Below are 20,314 nucleotides of genomic sequence, written 5' to 3'. Positions count from 1 at the left end.
TGAGCAAGGACTTAGGAAAGGTTCTGAGCCAGGTTCTATAGACCCTTATCTGTCTTTGGAGGAGCCAGAGTCCGTGATTTGGGAACTGCCCCAGTCCTGTAACTGTCCTTCCGGCAAACTAGGGACTGCGCAGTGTAGATTTTCAGATAGCTAGTCTCTTTGCTGGTCCCTGAGGAAATAGTTACAGTTCTTCAGTGGGGCCTTGGCAGAGATGTCTGCACTCAGGGTTTGTATCTGTCCCCAGCACCATCCATTTGCCCGATGGGGAGTCTAGTCAGAATGGAGGCACTGTTATGAGGTAGACTGCTCAGGCACGGGGACCAGCCTCTGTGCACACACTGTCAGGCAGGTGTCTGGCTGGTCGGAGCAGGGACCCTTCTGCACTGGGAGGCACTGATCTACTCTACTCAGCTTCGACAGTCCTCACCTGAGCCACACTTGCACCACAGAAGAGCAAGCAGCTCCTTGTCCTGCTTTGCCAATGCAGATGAGTATTCCACAGATAGAAACTGAGAATCTAGATTGATTTTTGTCTGAAACATAAGAATTTGTTTGAAGGTAGAAAACTGATAATTATTTGTGAATCAAGGCCTGTAAGAACTATTATTTTAATGCAACTGGCATTGATCTATATGTTTCCCCACTTCTAGCCCCTGGAGACCCGGCTTATTTCAGAGACTACAGCTATTTGCAAACCAGAGCAGGTGGCCAAACAAATTGTCAAAGATGCCATAGTAAGTAAAAACCCTTGTATTGTTTTTGTGCTACGTGTATTTATACTGTTTCTGAAAAACACATAAGGTCTTAATTCAAAGGAGAGCAGCCAGCTCTGGTCAGAGTTGTCTGTTTTAGCCTCTGCTCACCTCCCCTAGACTTTCTGTTGATTCTGTGTTACCTGAGGGATGGAGTCGTGCTAAGTGAGAGCTTCAGCCCCTGGGAAGTGTGTGCACAGCAGAAGGCATGTTTCTGTTTGTAACTTTAATGTTATTTATTGTGTGTGTGAGAATGTCACCTTCATACAGGGAGGGTTCTTTCCTTCGACCACACAGGTCCAGGGCACTGAACTCAGGTCAGCAGGCTTGGTGTCCACTTTTACCCACTGAGCCTTGTCCTGGCCTTCTTTCCCACCCCTACAGTTTGAGATCATCTAAGCCTGTGGCCATGCTCAGGATGGATGTTTCTTTCTTCTTCCTGTTCCCTGGTACCACTTCTCTCATAGCTCATGATAGGAAGCTATGTCAGGCTGCTAGGCCCGCCATACCCCCAATGTGTCTCCTCACCTAGTCGATGTGTGGGGAGTTGGCCTTAGCAACCATGTACAGCGTTGTAGAATACCCTGTGTACCACAGGTCATTTGACAACATTCCCCTTAATCCATGTGTGAAAAAAGGTTCATTCTGAGGGATGTGCATGAACCCAGGTGGCCTACATGACTTTGAAAAATGTGGGGTCCATTGCCATGAGAGGCGTCCAGATAACGTGGTGCAGTTTTTAAGTAGCGAAAAGACTTTGTGCCAAGTTGAGCAGAACAGAGTAACAACAGCCTCAACCAACAGACCCATAGGGCTGGTGAGTCAGCTCAGAGGGTAAAGGCGCCTGCCACCGTTCTTAATAACCTGAGTTCTTCAAAACCCAACAGCAGAAGGAGATAACTGACTCCCTCAAGTTGTCCTCTGGTCTCTACAAACATGCTATGGTGCACACATACACACAAGTGAATAAATAAATATACATTAAAAGAGAGAGAGCAGGGATGGAAAGATGGCCCAGTAAGCTGTGCAAGCACAAGGACCTAGTTCAGATCCCCAGCACTGACATAAAAAGTCAGTGTGATTGCTTGCACCTGTCTGTAACCCAAGCCCTGTGTGGGCAGAGACAGGCAGGGCCCAGAGTTTGCATGCCAGCCAAGCTAGCCGATTAGGGAGCCTACCCAGGGTCATTTAGAGACCCATTCTCCAAAGATAAGGGGTAGAGTGATTGAGGGAGACACCCAATATTGACCTCTAGTCCCCACACATCTGCACACACACACACACACACACACACACACACACACACACACACACACACAGGGGTGGAATGGTTGCCTTGGTTGCCTTCATAGCACAGAGCAGTGGAATAGGAAGCATGACTAGGATAAACTAGTTTGCTTTTCTCTAGTGTCAAAACAAACACCCTCAAGGTGTCTTTTTTCCCCCCAAGATTAAAAAAGAAAAATGTGTATGTGTGAGAACCTGCAAGTATGCATGTGCACCGTGTGTGTGTGTGTGTGTGTGTGTGTGTGTGTGTGTGTGTGTGTGTGTGTGTATGTGCTGGTGCAGTGCCCAAAAAGGCCAGAAGAGGGCGTTGATCCCTGGGACTGGAGTTACAGGCGCTTGTGTTGCTCATGCTGATGCTAGAAGCTAGCATCGCCTATAAGAGAGCCAGATGCTCTCTACCATTGAGCAGGCCTCCTCACCCGCTCCACCACCTGGGCTTTTAATGACCCCAAATAGTGCTCCCAGCTTCAGCAAGAGTCATCTCCCGAGGTAGATTTCAAATGTTGTCTTCTCTTGACACCGTTATACTTTTATATATTATTGGCACCAGAAACCCCGTATGTTTATCTGGGCTGTATTTCTTTTTTTGTTCGTTTGTTGTTTTGAGACGAGTCTCTGTGTAGCTCTGGCTTTTCTGGATCTCGCTCTGTAGACCAGGCTGGCCTCAGACTCACAGATACACCCACCTCTGCCTCCCGTGTGCTGGGATTAAAGGCGTGCGCCATCATATCTGACAGGCCCGTGTTTCTCAGTATTTGCCATAATAAATACTAAAAGTGTAGTTTTAAAAATATTTAGTTGCGGGGTTGTGGATAGTAATTCAGTGCTGATTTCTTGCCTTGCATGTGCATAGTCCTGGGTTCCATCACCCAGAGGATGATGGGAGAGATTTAATTATGAGATGAAATCACTTAAAATCAAATAAACAGGGACTGGAGAGTTGGCTCAGTGGTTAATAGCTCTTGTTGTTCTTGCAAAGGACCTAGGTTGATTCCCACCACCCAAATGGAAGCTCACCACTTCCTAGGGCACCAGGCACACATGTGGTACACAGACATACATATAGGCAACACACACACACACACACACACACACACACACACACATACATACACACACATACATACACACACACACACACATACACACACATACATACACACACACACACACACACAAATCTGAAAGAAAAGAAAAACAAAATAATAAAACTGCAATAAGCATTAAATTCATTACATTTTTAAACAGGTTTATTTGTTCTTTTAATGTGTGTTTGTGCCTGAGTGTATGTATGCACAATGCCTGCCGTGGCCAGAAAAGAGAGAGCATCATATCCCCTGGAATCAGAGTTCCAGGCAGCCTTGTGCCTTCTCTCTTTTCTTTCTGTTTTATTTTTTATTTTGTGTGTGTGGTGTGTGGTGTGTGTGTGTGTGTGTGTGTGTGTGTGTGTGTGTGTGTGTGTACAGAGGTCAGAGAACAACTTTGAGGAGTTAATTCTTTCCTTACACTGGGGTTCTGGGGATGGAAGTTAGATCACGTGACAAGAGCTTTTGTCTGCAGAGTCGTCCCTGTTCTTAGTTTTTAAATACAGGGCTCCAGCGGCTTCGCTGACTTCACACTCAGTCTGCAGCTGAGAATAGCCTTGAACTGCTGACCCTTCTCCCTCTTCTCAGGTGCTGATATTACAGGCATGCACTACCACGCCTGGCTCAAAAATAACTATTTTCAAACAAAAGTTCAGTGAAAAGTGTGGTATTGTATTTTCATGAGCCTGTACAAGGTCTGAATTAATGGATGCCAGCTGGATTCCGGTGTCTGCTTCTGTGGCCAATCTGTTAAAATACATTCTTTTTGAAACATTTGAAGAAAATCTGACTTTAAACAGATACGTAGTTGGGAGAGGACAAAGTCTTCACTAAGTTTTCCAGACAATTATGGGCATAATTTTCTTTTTTTATACTAACCCCCAACTTGACAAAGGTCAGTTACAATGTGAAATTAGAAACTGCACCAATGAACTTTTTGTTCAGTGTGGCACTAAAATCCGTCTGCAGTTTGTACTTTGAATGGATCTTTTACTCATTCATCAGTTAAAAACATGCATAGTCATTTGGATATGGAATCACTGAATTATCAAAAGTCACATTCATCAGAGATCTGGAAATAGTGGGAACCCAGCAGGCTCAGACTGATGGGTAAAGTTTTCCCAAATCTTCATTTTCCCCTAAAAGTTTAGATTTTGTCACTGCCCACATGTGTATCCTATGATTTTCCTGCAAGCTTCAAACTCACTTTGTTCATGTGTCCCATTTGTGCCTCAAACCCAAGTCAGAATGTAGTCTGCTGGTCAGTGGTTGTTAAAGAGGAGAACCTTTTGTCAGGAAGCTCATCTCTGAGCAGTTTCCTTCAAGTGTCAACGGTCCTTCGGTGTTCCCAGTTTAAACGTCTGTCACATGAGGAGCAGTAGCCTTCCATCTCTCGTCCTCTAGGAGATGGTCCAAGACCAGCCTAAACCGTCACATGGTACTGATGGTGCGTCTGCTGTGTGTGTCCTGTGTACACACCCGTGGAACACCTACCTGGGGATGGAGCTCAGCTGTAGAGTAATAGCCTAGCGTGCAGGAAGCCTTGACTCCATCCTGTTTTATTAAGTGTTTTAAAGTAAGATGTGTCTTTCTTAAAGACCTTTTAATTGTGTTTTCTTTGTCACTGTAGTGCCGTGGCAGTGCCTGAGTTAGGGCCGTTACCCACACTTACAAAAACCACTGGTTTGTGCATTGGCAGTGTGTCCTTCCGTACAAAGCTCAGTGGTGGAGACCAGCTAAATGTCTCAGTGTTATTTGACAGTTGTCCTAAAGACCCTGGAAGGCTCTGGAACCCACGGGGACCTGTGGACTTCAGAACTGGACCTGCGTTAAGTCTATGTGTCGATTTTTAGTTCTGGTATACCTAAGTTGCCATCCTAGCCCACAGAGTGAAGAGATGGACTTCATTGCTTCTCCAGCACTGATTCCGTTAAACTAACTCCGTACTCTTTGTTTTTTCTTGCTTCCTTTTTAGCAAGGAAATTTTAATAGTTCCATTGGCTCAGATGGGTACATGCTGTCATCGCTCACCTGTGGGATGGCCCCGGTGACTTCCATCACGGAAGGACTCCAGCAGGTAAGCCCTTCCTTAGCCAGCAACCAGACAGACATACAGACAGGGAGACTGACAAGACAAGAATTACCTCATCCAAATTCTGTGAGAAAACTACGAAGAGTAGAGTGCAATAATTTTAAATGTGCGGTTTCTTTTCTTTCTCTGCCAGCAATAAGTAGACAGGAAGTAGGGTAGGGATGTGTACTGGTGGAGGGAGGCACCGGGCCCTGCAGGGGGTTGAAGGACTGTCTGTTGTTGGGTGTTCACTGAGGTTTTCCAGAAAGCGCCCATCCGTGCTGTCGTGTGTTTGAGAAGGAGTGCTTGGTGCAGGATTGTGGAGGAACAGCGCTGCCCACAAATGAGATGCTAGCCTAGGATCCCATTTCTGGCGATCTAGCCACTGATAGCTGAGCTGAAGGAGACTGAGCAGAGGACTAGACACACTTTGCCCTTATAGAAGTTATAGTTTGACCCAGGACACATGAGAGTTCAACTCTTAGAATGTAAGTGTGCCTGAGTGGTTCGCTTACATGTCTGTCTGTGCACCACGTATATGCAGTGCCCATGGAGGCCAGAAGAGAGCATTGGATTCTCTGAAAGGAGTTAAGGAGAGTTGTCAGCTGCCGTCTAGGTGCTGGGAATCGAACACAGGCCCCCTGGGAGAACAGCATGTGCTCTTAACCACTGGACCATCTCTCCAGGTCTCTCCAGGCCTGAAAGAACACTTCCTGTTGATAAGGTTCTGCCTTCCCCAGGTGGCTAGGTGTAAGAGGGTCACTAAGCTGTAAGGAGTTTGCCAAGGTGAGCCTGCTGGGTGAGGTCATGGTGATGGCAGACGTGCCGTTCAAGCTATAGTGGGAGCAGTGTTTGGGAGCACAAAGCCAAGGACCGTTGCTGACATTGCATGGGGTCTGTGGGGTTTGAGTAAGGTGCACTCACCGAACTCCCTAGTCGCCTGGTTGTTTTCTTCTCGGGGCATCTCCTTCTCTTCCATCACATTCTGAAGTGCACCACTGTCCTAGGATTGTGTGGCAGTAAACATGGTTAGGTATAAGATCTTTGGGGACAGGGACTGTGTGGCTGTTGTTCGTCATTGTGCCCCAGCAGCCCGCATCTACACAAACGGAAGTTTGAGGATGCCCAAGTTGGATGAGAGCACAGAGTCTGCACTTAGCCCAAGGCAGTCTAGTCCTTCTCGTGATGCCATGTGTGAAAGTCAGTTCCATAGCTAGATTCACATTCCATCTTTTTATTTTATTTATTTATTTTTTTTTTAAAGATTTATTTATTTATTACATATACAGTGTTCTGCCTGCATGTGTCCCTTCAGGCCAGAAGAGGGCACCAGATCTCATTACAGATGGTTGTGAGCCACCATGTGGTTGCTGGGAATTGAACTCAGAACCTCTGGAAGAACAGCCAGTGCTCTTAACCGCTGAGCCATCTCTCCAGCCCCTCCATCTTTTTAAAAATCAGTTTCTTTTCCATATTTTCCCTGGGAAGTAACTGGACATACCCAGTTTAACAAGTCCAGAGTAAACCTTTGTAGTTCCCTGGATTCCTGTACCATGTCTCCTGCCCAGCTCTTTCCAGTGTGCTTACTCTGCAGTGGGTGCTCATGCCCAAGTGCCCAGCCAGAGACTGGGGTGTGATTCCTGACTCCGCTGACTCTGCTGCTTCTGCGTCTCCTGTCAGGGTCCCTCTCATCACCTCAGCTCTGTCCCACAGTCTGCAGCTCTGCTAATGATCCCAAAGTTGAGACCAAGATCACTGCCCCTGACATGAGTCACATGTTGTAGGCTGGAACGTGTAGACCAGAGCCTGTGGGCATGAAAAGGCATGTTGTGGTCCATCTGATAGACATGTATGGACTGTCTGTGGTCCAGGCTGACCTGGAACATGCTGTGTAGTCTAAGCAAGCATCAGGCTCACACTGACTTCCCCCTTCTACCCTCCCTAGTACTGGGATTACGAATATAAGCCACCATACTCCATGAGTATTAAATAAAAAAGTGTCAAAGTCAGATATTGCAAAACAAAAGATCCAGATTTGAGACATCTCTTGGGACATTAAAGGTCTGCAGCAGCCCGGCCCAGCCCCTGTGACCCAGCGCCCTGCCCAGGCCACTGGAGTGCTCACAGTTTCTATGCTGTGTTTGTAAACTGTAGCTCTGCTGACGGGAGCTCCTCCGAGCCCCTGGACGAAGCTCACACTCCAGTTCCCGGCACAAGCCTGCCAGCGTGCTGGCCGTTCACCCCTCTAACTCTCCTGTGCTCTCTCTGTCCTCATTCTCAAGTTCCTTTTGCCTTCAAATCTTGAGGTTTCCTCTCCAGGTTTCCTTTCACGAGAGAACTACAGGCCTGTGCTCGGAGCCTGGACCTGGGCTTGTTTTAGCTTTGTTAGTTTGTGTTGTAAATGCTTCTCCTGAAGTCTCTCCCCATGACCTTTAGGTCTGGTGTTTTATTTTAAATAACAGAGCTTGCTTTTTAGTTTTACAGAAACTCTCAGTGGAAAGTCCATCAAACTCCCTGTGTGCCCGACCACCACAGCCCCTGTGTCCCTGGGTCTCATTAGCGTGGTGCCCATGTTCCAGATGAGTCATTATTGACACATTGTTCTCAACTAAAGCTCACAGTTTACACGCTGCTTCTATGAGGCATGTATCCACCACTTCAGGGCCATGTGGGATCATTTCACTGTCCTGAAATTCTCCTGAGAGACACCTGGTCTATCCCTTCCCGAGACCCGGCCATCCGTCAGCTTTACTCAGGTTTCCTGGACCAGCTTCCCTTTAGTTTCCTCGGCTTTTTCAAAAGTCAGCCTTGCACTCACTCAGAGATCAAAGCATCACCAAGGCTTTCGGAAAAAATTGGTCCTTCTCAGCTCCTCTTTGTGCCTGTGTCTGAGGCAGTTGCTCCTCTTTTAGCAAAGCCCCCACGGTCCGTCCCACCACCTGGGGATGTGCCCCTGCGTGCAGGTGCTCCTGGCTTTCTTATTTGGTGCCGTTAGCTTGGGGGAGGGCAGCTGGGCTCTCCTGCGTACTTTCCTCCCCAGTCCCTTTTCTCAGTTCAGCTGTGTTATCATTTTATGATATGATATGATTTGCATTTGAGGAAATGTTTGTCTTCACAGATGAACAGCACAGTATTATTTTTTGTCCTTTTCTATGATCTCCCCGTCCCTCCCCCAAGATTCTTGAAATAATGACCTTGAACTTCTGACCCTCTTGCCTCTTCCTCGAAGTGCTGTGCTTGCAGGTGGACACACCAGGCAGGCCTGTTTTATGTGAGGCTTCATGTCTGCTAGGAACACACTTAACCAGCTGAACCACATCCCCAGTGTGCTAATTCATTGTAAATTCATTGCTTGCCTTGCCAGTCTCTCTTGAGATATTTACAAATTCACCAGCTCACATGACACCTCTTTACTTTGGTGACTTTCACTTTCTGGATCTCATTCTTTTTGGAAAAGGATACCTGGGAGACAGTGGTTTTTAGTCCTTGCATATCTGAAAATTTGTCTCTTTCTGTGATGCCATTTGGAGTTGCATTAGTGAGATTCTGTCACTGGGCAGGATAAATGGCCATGGATAATTGCAGCCTTGCCCCTGAGACAATGCTTTCCTACTTGATTATATTTCCATTACAAGCCGGGTGCGTGCCCACCTGTAGTCACAGCTACTTAGAAGACTGAAGCCAAAGGATCACTGGAGACCAGGAGCTGGGACCAGTCTAAGCAACATAGTGAGAATTTGTCTCAAAAAATAAAGAAATCAGTTCAGATAGTAGAGGAATATGTATTTCTCACTTTGGCATCCTCAGCACCCAGCAAAGGGGTTTAATACTCGACATAAGTCCTAGCCCAAGGTTTGATTATGGGGCGTCTATCTGAAATGCTGGAGATCACCATGCCCAGGACTTACAGCCTTGTCTTCTAAGAATACCTATTTTGTTCTTTTTATTATTGGAATTTGTTAATTCAGACAAATGTTGCTGTTTGTCTAGCAGGCTCAGTGCTATCCAGTGTACAAAGTATTCTGTCCTTGGAAATTACTGGCATTTACAAAGTTTTCGTTATACTTGTTCTTGGAGCAGATCAGATGTGTCCTAGAAACTGTTTAGCGGAGACAGAACTACTTTAACATGGGCTGTTGTGCTGTCTCGTTGGACGAGCTGAAAGGTCTCCTTTGCCTTGCAGGTGGTCACCATGGGCCTTTTCCGAACCATTGCTCTCTTTTACCTGGGAAGTTTTGATAATATAGTTCGCCGCTGCATGGTGCAGAAAGCAAAACCTGAAACTGTAGACAAAACTGCCTAATTCTTGCCCCTCGGACAAGACTGTATCCAGTGATCTGAACGGCTTGCTGCTAATGGAACTCGGTTTTTGGCCTCCGGACTCTTGTGTCTTGTTTGTGAATGTGTGAGATTGGACCCAGTGCTCTTCAGGAATCTGGCTGCAAGCAAAGGGACGACGGATCTGTCTCTACAACATCACCGTTAACACTATGCAAATACGGACCAGGACACCATTGGGTTTTCTGGGCTTTGAGGCAAAGTGATGATCATGTGAGAACTAGTAACAGGAGAACAGGGTAAAGAGTAGAATTCCAGAATGGTAAATTTGGTTTTTTCATTTATCCCCCTCTTGCCCATAGAGATCAAGAAATGTACTTTGTGGCACATAAGAACTTTTGAGGGTTTCTTTTGTTTTTTGGTTTTAATTTTTCATGAAAGATGGTGTCTGGGTTTTCATTAAGGTTTTTTTTTTTTTGGTTTTTAATTTTTTTAGCATTTTTTATTCAAGGTGTGACTTCCACATAGCCAGTGAGTGACTGTCAGCTCCTCTGTGCTGTGTTTGGTACTCGCTTCTGCTAGTGAAGCTGGCTTCTCTCTTTTTGATCCCTATAATATGAGGGGGATGAGAGGGCGGTGCAGAGGAAGGCGAGGGGCTGATTTCTCGTCTTCTTACGACTAATGCGTAGAACATTTTCATTTTTATTCATGGGGAAAGGTAGCTTCTTTACATGTTTTCTGAATAGAAATAAAATCTCATAGAAGCTTAAAAGTTTACAGTTTCTTCAATAGTCCTGATGATCTGAAGTTCACAATTCCATTCCAGCTCAGTCTGTGTTCTTCCCAGCTCTCTTTCTGATTTTGCTTATTCTTCTGTAGTATTTTTGTAAAAAAAAAAAAAAAAAAAAGGAAAAGAAAATGATGGAGACAAGTGCAGATTTTTTTTTACTTTTTAAATTAATTTATGAATTCATTAAAACAAAAAATTTAAAAGCATTCTTATATTTTTGGTTGTGAGCCTAGTCTCTAATGGCTGAGCCATTTCTCAGCCCAAAGCATGCCATTTTTATCCTCACAGCACACATGTAGCTCTTAGGGAAGGTGCTAGTCGCATACTTCTCAGTGAAGTTACTTGTAGAGATGACCGATTTTGAACACCCTCATTTGGGAAGTAATGCTCAGCTGCTCTGTCTCCCGCTGACTCTGAGTAGTGTCTTCAGTGTGTTGAGGAGGTCTCTGTGCTCACGTACCTCGGGTTGCCATTCATTGAGTGAATCTGCGTCAAGTGCCTATGGTGAGTCTAGTCTGTATCCCCACTCATTCTGTTCACTGCACAGCTCAAGGACAGTTACCTCTGTCTTGATGTTTCGTCCTGTCCACCTTGCATTCCAGTTCATTCCACTGGGAAAATACCTCTACTTTCAAAGAAAAAAACTTTTTTAACTGTTAAAAAGTAAGTAAAAGACAAAAACAACAACAAAAAGTTATTGAAATCCTAGAAATTATTGTCATCAGAAACATTTGGGTTTTGTTTTTCTCTTTTCTTTCCTTCCTTTTTTTTTTTTTTATTGTGGCCTGGTTCCCTGCCTCAGCCACCTGAGTGCCGGCAGTACAGCCTTGGGCCACCATAGCCAATGAGCCACGAGTTTTTGAATTTTCCAAGCTCTTGACTTTATGGTGGCTTAGTTTTTAAATAATAAGGTATTTTAGTGACTCCATCTTTATGAAGACCTGAGAAGAACATGTTTTAAATATCATGTGCATTGCTTGTCGTGACCTCCTTCTGTGTACAGGAGTAGGTGGACAGTGCCAGAATGGTTCTAAGACCCCTCCAGTCTGATGTAGCCAAAGTTTGCAGTCCATGTGGACAGCTGCTGGGGTGGAACAGTGGGGTAGGTTCCCGTTCACAGGAAACAACTGCATCCCTGTCTGGACAGTTTTCAGTTTTATTTTCTTACGAATGTTCCCAGACACTTGGCACCTTCTACTATTGTCTGTTAAAATCTAGTCCAAGATGGAGTTGGACAAAGTACAATTAACTTCTTTCATTATACCATTTTCAGACAGTCCTCAGGTAGGGGATGGCTGTGTGGATAATGCCTGAAGTAAACTGAAGAGCCTTGTTTCATGGTGGGAGATGCTAACGCTTCCCAGCTTAAACTCACGTGTGCAGACCATGATGCCACCGCATGAGTCTTTCAGCCAACATGTTAGAGGCCTCAACACCCTCGCTCAGAAAAGTTTGGCATGCGCTTTATTTTCTCTTCTGAGTTGATACCATGATTCATGTCAGCAGAACTTGAACTTATTGTGAGTGTTGCAGTTTTTATTCACGTTACATTAGTCTCACATGCCTGTTTGTTAACTTCACCAGACTCCAGGCAAATGTCATGTATATCAGTGTGTGTTCCGCATTACCTTTGAAAAGTCCAACAGATGGTGAACTTTGAAACACAGGTGTGGAATGCCACATTTAAGCAGTGTCCCACAAAACTGTGATTTCATCCCAGATGTGGAAATACTACATTTTTCCGCTCAGGAAAAGAATGGTTTGGTGGGAGACAGTTCAATTGTTAGGGAAATTATCAGCTTTTTTTTTTTTCCCCTGAGAGTTGGAAATTCTTTACCACATGGCATTCTTTACCACGTGTTAAGGCAGAGTCCCACCACTGAGTTACTAAACCCGGCCCTAGGCTTACAGTTCTGCTGTAGTGTTTCCTCTGAGTGATGAAGAACTTGTGGGGCTTCAGTTCTGAATGCCTGCTCTGCTAGGTTGTGTTGTATTATTTTATTGTAATATATCCTATGTTTATTGAAAATTAATGTCACTCTGCTGTATTAATTCCAACAAAATTTAGGGATCCTTCATAATTGAGAATGAATAGGAAACAATCTTCATTTATTTATTAAAAAAAAAAAAAAAAGAAAAAGAGTCACAGCCTAGGGAAGTGATTGGGTGGGAAAACACTTGCCTAACACATGTGAGGACCTGGGTCTGATTTCTCAGCCCAGTCCAAAAACATCCTTTACTAAAGTTACTCTCTCCTATAGTTTTAAATTTTAATAATTTACAAAGTTGATTATTTATAATGTTGTGGTCTCTTTCCATTAATACTTACATATAATTCAGTGGTATATATTTATCTGGATCTGTTAAATCATATATTGATTCCTGAAAGAGAAACTTATAGATGATGTTCTGATAGAAGATGAGAACATTTCTATAACAGTTGCATTTGTTTCAATGACTTATGTTGTCATATTTAAATTTATTATAGTGTGTTCTAATTGAAACATGTCATACTCAAGGCCACAGTTAATATTCATACTTTTTGCTAGCAGATGTACTGTGTCTTTCTTATCTCCCTTAGTCTCTGGATCCCAGCTTTAAAAAGCCCCTGCTGACTGTCACCCTCCAGTTCTGGACTGGGTCCTGCTGTTCTGATCTTGCTAGTTTAATGGAAGGCTGTGGGTTTGGGATTTGGAAAGGAGAGAGTTGCCATTATATTTTATACTTGTTTGAGGTGAGAACTCCTAAGACATTTTTACACTGACAAAGACCACATGGCTATTTTGATATTTAGGAAAGGTTGCTACTTTAGACGCTTTTGTGGCATTACTGTAACAGAATTTTCATACCTTGTATTTCTGAATTACACACAAAATAAATGGGGAACAAGCTTTACTGATCTGAGAGTTTATTTTTCTAGAAATTGTCTTGTTCAAGATACTTCTTAATCAAAATATAAAAGTCTTTTATAGTGTTGTTTCTACTGGGCTTCCTAAGCATTTCATAAGGCCTGAGTTTTATTATTTTTAGGAAATATTGTTAACAAATATATACTTAGGAGTCTGAACATTTATTTTCAATTATGCTCTGTTTGTGGGAGTAAAATCTTAAGAAATAAGGAGTTTAAAACTTTTTGAGCAGTTAACATTTCATATGCAAATAGATTTCCTGACCCTTGTACCTGCATATTCTGTGAACTGACTACATTTGGACAGTTATCAAGCTGTGGATAACTCACACGGCACCAGCTCTAAGTAAAAATGTTTACTCAAACTGAGAGGACGTTCTTTGGACACCTTTTGAATTGTAGGTTATTCTTTGTTTCTTTTCCTGTTAGAGGGAGGTGTGCAACTATCTCACCAGTATATATAAAAGTTACTTGTAAGATTTTCATATATAACATTTCTTAGGTTGACAATATCTTATTTCCTGTTTGTTGAGGGTTCTTCTATATTTTTTATTAATAGACCTCTGTTAAATTTTATTATATACATTTTCTGCATTTATATGTTAACTATATGATTTTCTTGTTTATACTTTTAAATTACTTTTATTTGTTGTACACAGTGATGGGTTTTATAAAGACATTTCAATAAGTATATCATTTTTGGGTGCATGTTGAATTGCAAGCTGAACTTTTCTTTAAATCTGAAAAATTCATATTCAAATGGCATATATCGCTTCTATAATTTATATTTTTGAATGTTTAAAAGAAGTATCTTGATTTCCATTTTAATAATGATTTTATGTAAACCCCATTTTCCCTCATGTATTGCATATATTGGTTGAATTCCAATGATGAGCCTGCTAACTTCAGGGAGAAGGACCTGTGTACTTCTCCTCTCCCTCCTGGAGACTTCTGCCCTTTCTTCCTCCTTCCCACCCCACCTTCTGTTATCTTTGCTATACATCCTTACACATCTCCCTGGAGAAAGAGAAGCCACCACCACTCCCATCCCCCTGCATCCACTCACTTCTTTGGCAAGAGGCCTTTGAGTTTTATGACACAAAGATCTGAATGCCAAGTGCTTTTGTAAGCAAGGAGCATACCCAAGACTAATGTAGTCTCATCCCTCAAATGGTTTACAATCTAGTAGGAAATAGGCAGAAAGTGTAAGTGCACTGTGATTGACAGGAGGTATAATTGAGCTGTGGTGACTAATACAGAGCAGATAGGTTCAAGGCACCCTTGGGCACTTTACATGTGTTACCTCAATGAAACCATTCGTGCATACTGTATCAGTCCTTATACCTCTGTTGGTGAATGAGGGAACAGGCACGGGGAGGGTCATTAACCAGCTCAAGGTCACAGCTGGCAAATCAGTGGAGCCAGGATTCCACGCTGGCCTCTGGTTTTTCATCTCTTAGCCTCTAAAACAAACCACATCTAAGCAGTACAGGTGGAGTCTGAAGGCGTCCTAAAGAAAGCAGGTCTGGTCTCACAGAAGTATGTGAGCTGAAGCCTAAGGAACTGATAGGAATGGCCCAAATGGAAGGTTGGGTGTGTGTTAGAGAAAGGAACAGAGTGTGGGGCAAAAGATGCTAAGAAACCTGTTCAGACACAGCTCAGTGGTAGAGCTCTTGCCTGGCATGTGAGAGGCCCTGGGTTTGATCCCCTGTGCTGCCAAAGGAAAACCAAGAAGAACAAAGAAACCAAGAACGCCACCAGAAGTTAATGCAGCTGTGAGAAGGGAAAGCGGAAGGCCTGGGAGGGCTTGGCCAGATCATGTTGGAAAGGAGTGAGTGTCTGGCCTTTGAACTCCCTTAGGCACCCCATTAGAGACATATTCCTGGTAGAAATGTCACCTCAAAAGATGTTGAAGTGGCTGCCCTTGGGAAATAGGGTTGGTATTGGTGTCATCGAGTTAAGACATGGTTATTAGGATGAGACCTTGGATAATATGACCAATGACCTTTTAGAAATAGGAGCAAAGGGTCTACACGGGAAGGATGGCATGTCTTAATAGGGGAGCGCTGGAGGGGTCACAGCACAAGGAGCATCAGTGACTGTCACACTGTTCAGCCTGAGCAGCGTGCCCTGCTCCTCTGGACGTCTGCCCTCCGACAGAGGATTCCTCAGACCTGCTCTAAGTTACGTCACTTACATCTGGACACAGAAGCCCTAGGAAACAAGCATTCTAACTTTGATCACTCTGGTTATTTTCATTTGCAATTAATGTCCCGGAGACACCATGTGAGCTCTGCTGAATAGCAAAAGAGAATTGTTGTTACTGCATAGAGGAATGTAAATTCTTCTAGCCCCTTGGTGTGGATGGTGAATCCCCATGGGTTTGTTCAACTGCTGCAGTTTTCATCCAAAAACAAGCAGGCTCTGAAAAGTGCCAGCCAAGTTCCTCTCCTCGGCCCACTGCACCTTGAGCGCTAAGCCATTTATTTGAAATGGGGAAAATTCAGTTCTCGTTTGTTTGTAAACCAAAGTGAGAACCATCCCCCTGTTCCTGCATTGCTGCTCTGGAGCTGGGCTCTGAACCCAGAGCCTCACCAAGGCCAAGCCACTCGTACCCCGGGCCTGCGCTCCACGGTGACTTAGTCTAGTTCATGCCTAGTTGTAGAGGTTGTGGCTTCTTATTGTAATGTGTTTTCCAGGCTTAGGATCCACCGTAACTAGTGAGAGTTTCTGGGTTAAGTTAAGGTTAATTTGTTTAGATCTGATGAAAGTGTTTCCCAATTATGACAAGAATGTCTAGACAGAACACACACAAGTGTGTGACCAGTCATGGGAGGAAAGGTCTGGGCCTGAATGTACTGGAAACACCACCATTGGGTGTGATGCAGTACTTGCACACGCATGCCATTGCACTGCTCTGCGCAAGAGTCCATGATGCACACACCTGTGAAATTACAAGTTACCACTCTGGCCTTCATTCCAGGCTTGTGAAATGTTCGTTTTTTAAGTGGTTCCTTTTATTTAGGTTTTATGGAGTACCAATCAGTCTCAGCCTCTCTCTGTCTCTGTCTCCCTCATTCATTCATTTTGTTTACAGATTTATTTTTGTAAATAATCTGAAATAACCCAAATGGTTACTTTTAAAATTCATCTTTCTATTGTTATTTTTTTTCTCAGTGAAGGGTCTCTCCTTCATATTCAGTTAAAAATTGCATAGCTGAAAAGATTTGATATAGACTTCTATTAGTCAATGTTATGTTCATTCTAGAATATTCTTTTTCAATTTCATAAACTTGGGGAACTTTCAGATTGATCCTCAAGAGAATTTCCTGAATAATGCTGTGACGCACCGACCAGCAGGGGGCGAGCCTGGCAATGAACGCTTTCTGTTTATTGGAGAATGAAGAAGGAAAATGGGTCTTTCAGGCACTCGCTACAGCCCACTCAGACGTGCTGCAGCCCACTCAGACACTCACTACACCCCACTCAGACACTCGCCACACCCCACTCAGACACTCACTACACCCCACTCAGACACTCACTACACCCCACTCAGACACTCACTACACCCCACTCAGACACTCGCCGCAGCCCACTCAGACGTGCTGCAGCCCACTCAGACACTCGCTGCAGCCCACTCAGACGTGCTGCAGCCCACTCAGACACTCACTACACCCCACTCAGACACTCGCTACACCCCACTCAGACACTCACCGCAGCCCACTCAGACACTCACCACACCCCACTCAGACACTCGCCACACCCCACTCAGACACTCGCCGCAGCCCACTCAGACACTCGCTGCAGCCCACTCGGACACTCGCTGCAGCCCACTCAGACGTGCTGCAGCCCACTCAGACACTCGCTACACCCCACTCAGACGTTCTGCAGCCCACTCAGACACTCGCTGCAGCCCACTCAGACAGACACTCGCCACACCCCACTCAGACACTCGCCACACCCCACTCAGACACTCACTACACCCCACTCAGACACTCGCCACACCCCACTCAGACACTCACTACACCCCACTCAGACACTCACCGCAGCCCACTCAGACACTCGCCGCAGCCCACTCAGACACTCGCTACACCCCACTCAGACACTCACTACACCCCACTCAGACACTCGCCACAGCCCCACTCAGACACTCACTACACCCCACTCAGACACTCGCCACACCCCACTCAGACACTCACTACACCCCACTCAGACACTCGCCGCAGCCCACTCAGACACTCGCTGCAGCCCACTCGGACACTCGCTGCAGCCCACTCAGACGTGCTGCAGCCCACTCAGACACTCGCTACACCCCACTCAGACGTTCTGCAGCCCACTCAGACACTCGCTGCAGCCCACTCAGACAGACACTCGCCACACCCCACTCAGACACTCGCCACACCCCACTCAGACACTCACTACACCCCACTCAGACACTCGCCACACCCCACTCAGACACTCACTACACCCCACTCAGACACTCACCGCAGCCCACTCAGACACTCGCCGCAGCCCACTCAGACACTCGCTACACCCCACTCAGACACTCACTACACCCCACTCAGACACCCGCCACAGCCCCACTCAGACACTCACTACACCCCACTCAGACACTCGCCACACCCCACTCAGACACTCACTACACCCCACTCAGACACTCGCCACACCCCACTCAGACACTCGCTACACCCCACTCAGACACTCGCCACAGCCCCACTCAGACACTCACTACACCCCACTCAGACACTCGCCACACCCCACTCAGACACTCACTACACCCCACTCAGACACTCACTACACCCCACTCAGACACTCACTACACCCCACTCAGACACTCGCCACAGCCCCACTCAGACACTCACTACACCCCACTCAGACACTCGCCACACCCCACTCAGACACTCGCTACACCCCACTCAGACACTCGCCACACCCCACTCAGACACTCACCACACCCCACTCAGACACTCGCCACACCCCACTCAGACACTCGCTACACCCCACTCAGGCACTCGCTACACCCCACTCAGACACTCGCTGCAGCCCACTCAGACACTCGCCACACCCCACTCAGACACTCGCCACACCCCACTCAGACACTCGCCGCAGCCCACTCAGACACTCACTACACCCCACTCAGACACTCACTACACCCCACTCAGACACTCGCCACACCCCACTCAGACACTCGCCACACCCCACTCAGACACTCACTACACCCCACTCAGACACTCGCTACACCCCACTCAGACACTCGCTGCAGCCCACTCAGACACTCGCTACACCCCACTCAGACACTCGCTACACCCCACTCAGACACTCGCCGCAGCCCACTCAGACACTCGCTACACCCCACTCAGACACTCACTACACCCCACTCAGACACTCGCCACACCCCACTCAGACACTCGCCACACCCCACTCAGACACTCACTACACCCCACTCAGACACTCGCTACACCCCACTCAGACACTCGCTGCAGCCCACTCAGACACTCGCTACACCCCACTCAGACACTCGCTACACCCCACTCAGACACTCGCCGCAGCCCACTCAGACACTCGCTACACCCCACTCAGACACTCGCTACACCCCACTCAGACACTCGCCACAGCCCACTCAGACACTCGCTACACCCCACTCAGACACTCGCCACACCCCACTCAGACACTCACTACACCCCACTCAGACACTCACTACACCCCACTCAGACACTCGCTACACCCCACTCAGACACTCGCCACACCCCACTCAGACACTCACTACACCCCACTCAGACACTCACTACACCCCACTCAGACACTCGCCACACCCCACTCAGACACTCGCCACACCCCACTCAGACACTCACTACACCCCACTCAGACACTCGCCACACCCCACTCAGACACTCACTACACCCCACTCAGACACTCGCCACACCCCACTCAGACACTCGCCACACCCCACTCAGACACTCACTACACCCCACTCAGACACTCGCCACACCCCACTCAGACACTCGCTACACCCCACTCAGACACTCGCTGCAGCCCACTCAGACACTCGCCACACCCCACTCAGACACTCGCTACACCCCACTCAGACACTCGCCACACCCCACTCAGACACTCACTACACCCCACTCAGACACTCGCCACACCCCACTCAGACACTCGCTACACCCCACTCAGACACTCGCCACACCCCACTCAGACACTCGCTACACCCCACTCAGACACTCACTACACCCCACTCAGACACTCGCCACACCCCACTCAGACACTCGCCACACCCCACTCAGACACTCACTACACCCCACTCAGACACTCGCCACACCCCACTCAGACACTCACTACACCCCACTCAGACACTCGCCACACCCCACTCAGACACTCACTACACCCCACTCAGACACTCGCCACACCCCACTCAGACACTCGCCACACCCCACTCAGACACTCGCTGCAGCCCACTCAGACACTCGCCACACCCCACTCAGACACTCGCCACACCCCACTCAGACACTCGCCACACCCCACTCAGACACTCGCCACACCCCACTCAGACACTCGCCACAGCCCCATTCTCTGTACGTGGCCCCTTTTTCCTTCTGGTAGGGATGCAACCAGACAGGGTTGGTCCCTGAACTCGAGTTCGAGGAGGTAGAAGCCACCTCGGGAAGTGAAAAGGCCACAATACATTTGTCCACAAGGTCTTAGTCACTTGTCCCTAGGCTGTTGGTGAAGGCCAAGATGCCACAGAAGGACCCAGTCCAGGAGAACCCTTGGGTGGAAGTCAGGGAGCATGTCCTTCTCTGGGAATAGGCAATCCTCTCGTTCTGGCTGCCCCTTTGCAGAAGTACAGCCACCCCCGCCCCTCACCTTGTCCTCTCATTTCCTCACCCCAGTGCTGGGTATTAAAAGTGCAAAAGCTTTCAATTCCTCTTCAGGAATTTTGGGGGCTTAAGACATGAGGCTCCCTAAACTCTTTTTATAGAATTAGCACTATTTCTACTATTTCTGTGAGAAAACGTATCTCAGTGCCTCCCTCAGGCCACCTCTCTACTAGTGCCATCCGAAGGAGCAGTTCCCTTCATTCCGGGAGGAACAGACTTGTGTGAGGACACCAATCTCACAGGACAGAGGGTAGTCTGGTGACTA

The 20,314-nt window shown here is 46.6% G+C and overlaps 1 protein-coding gene across 1 annotated transcript in view; it reads left to right on the top strand.

Moving 5' to 3' along the window:
- The window catches only part of Kdsr (3-ketodihydrosphingosine reductase), a 33,963-nt gene extending 23,831 nt beyond the window's left edge, over positions 1-10,132 (top strand). The window contains exons 8-10 of the mRNA XM_059280605.1: positions 651-734; positions 5,100-5,201; positions 9,379-10,132. Coding sequence (XP_059136588.1) covers positions 651-734; positions 5,100-5,201; positions 9,379-9,498 — 306 coding nt within the window. The 3' untranslated portion in view covers positions 9,499-10,132. The remainder of the gene's footprint in view (positions 1-650; positions 735-5,099; positions 5,202-9,378) is intronic.
- Positions 10,133-20,314: the final 10,182 nt, after the last annotated feature.

Source organism: Peromyscus eremicus, chromosome 15, assembly GCF_949786415.1.
Source record: "Peromyscus eremicus chromosome 15, PerEre_H2_v1, whole genome shotgun sequence".
Classification (NCBI taxonomy): Eukaryota; Metazoa; Chordata; class Mammalia; order Rodentia; family Cricetidae; genus Peromyscus; species Peromyscus eremicus.
This window is presented reverse-complemented; position numbering and strand designations above follow the sequence as displayed.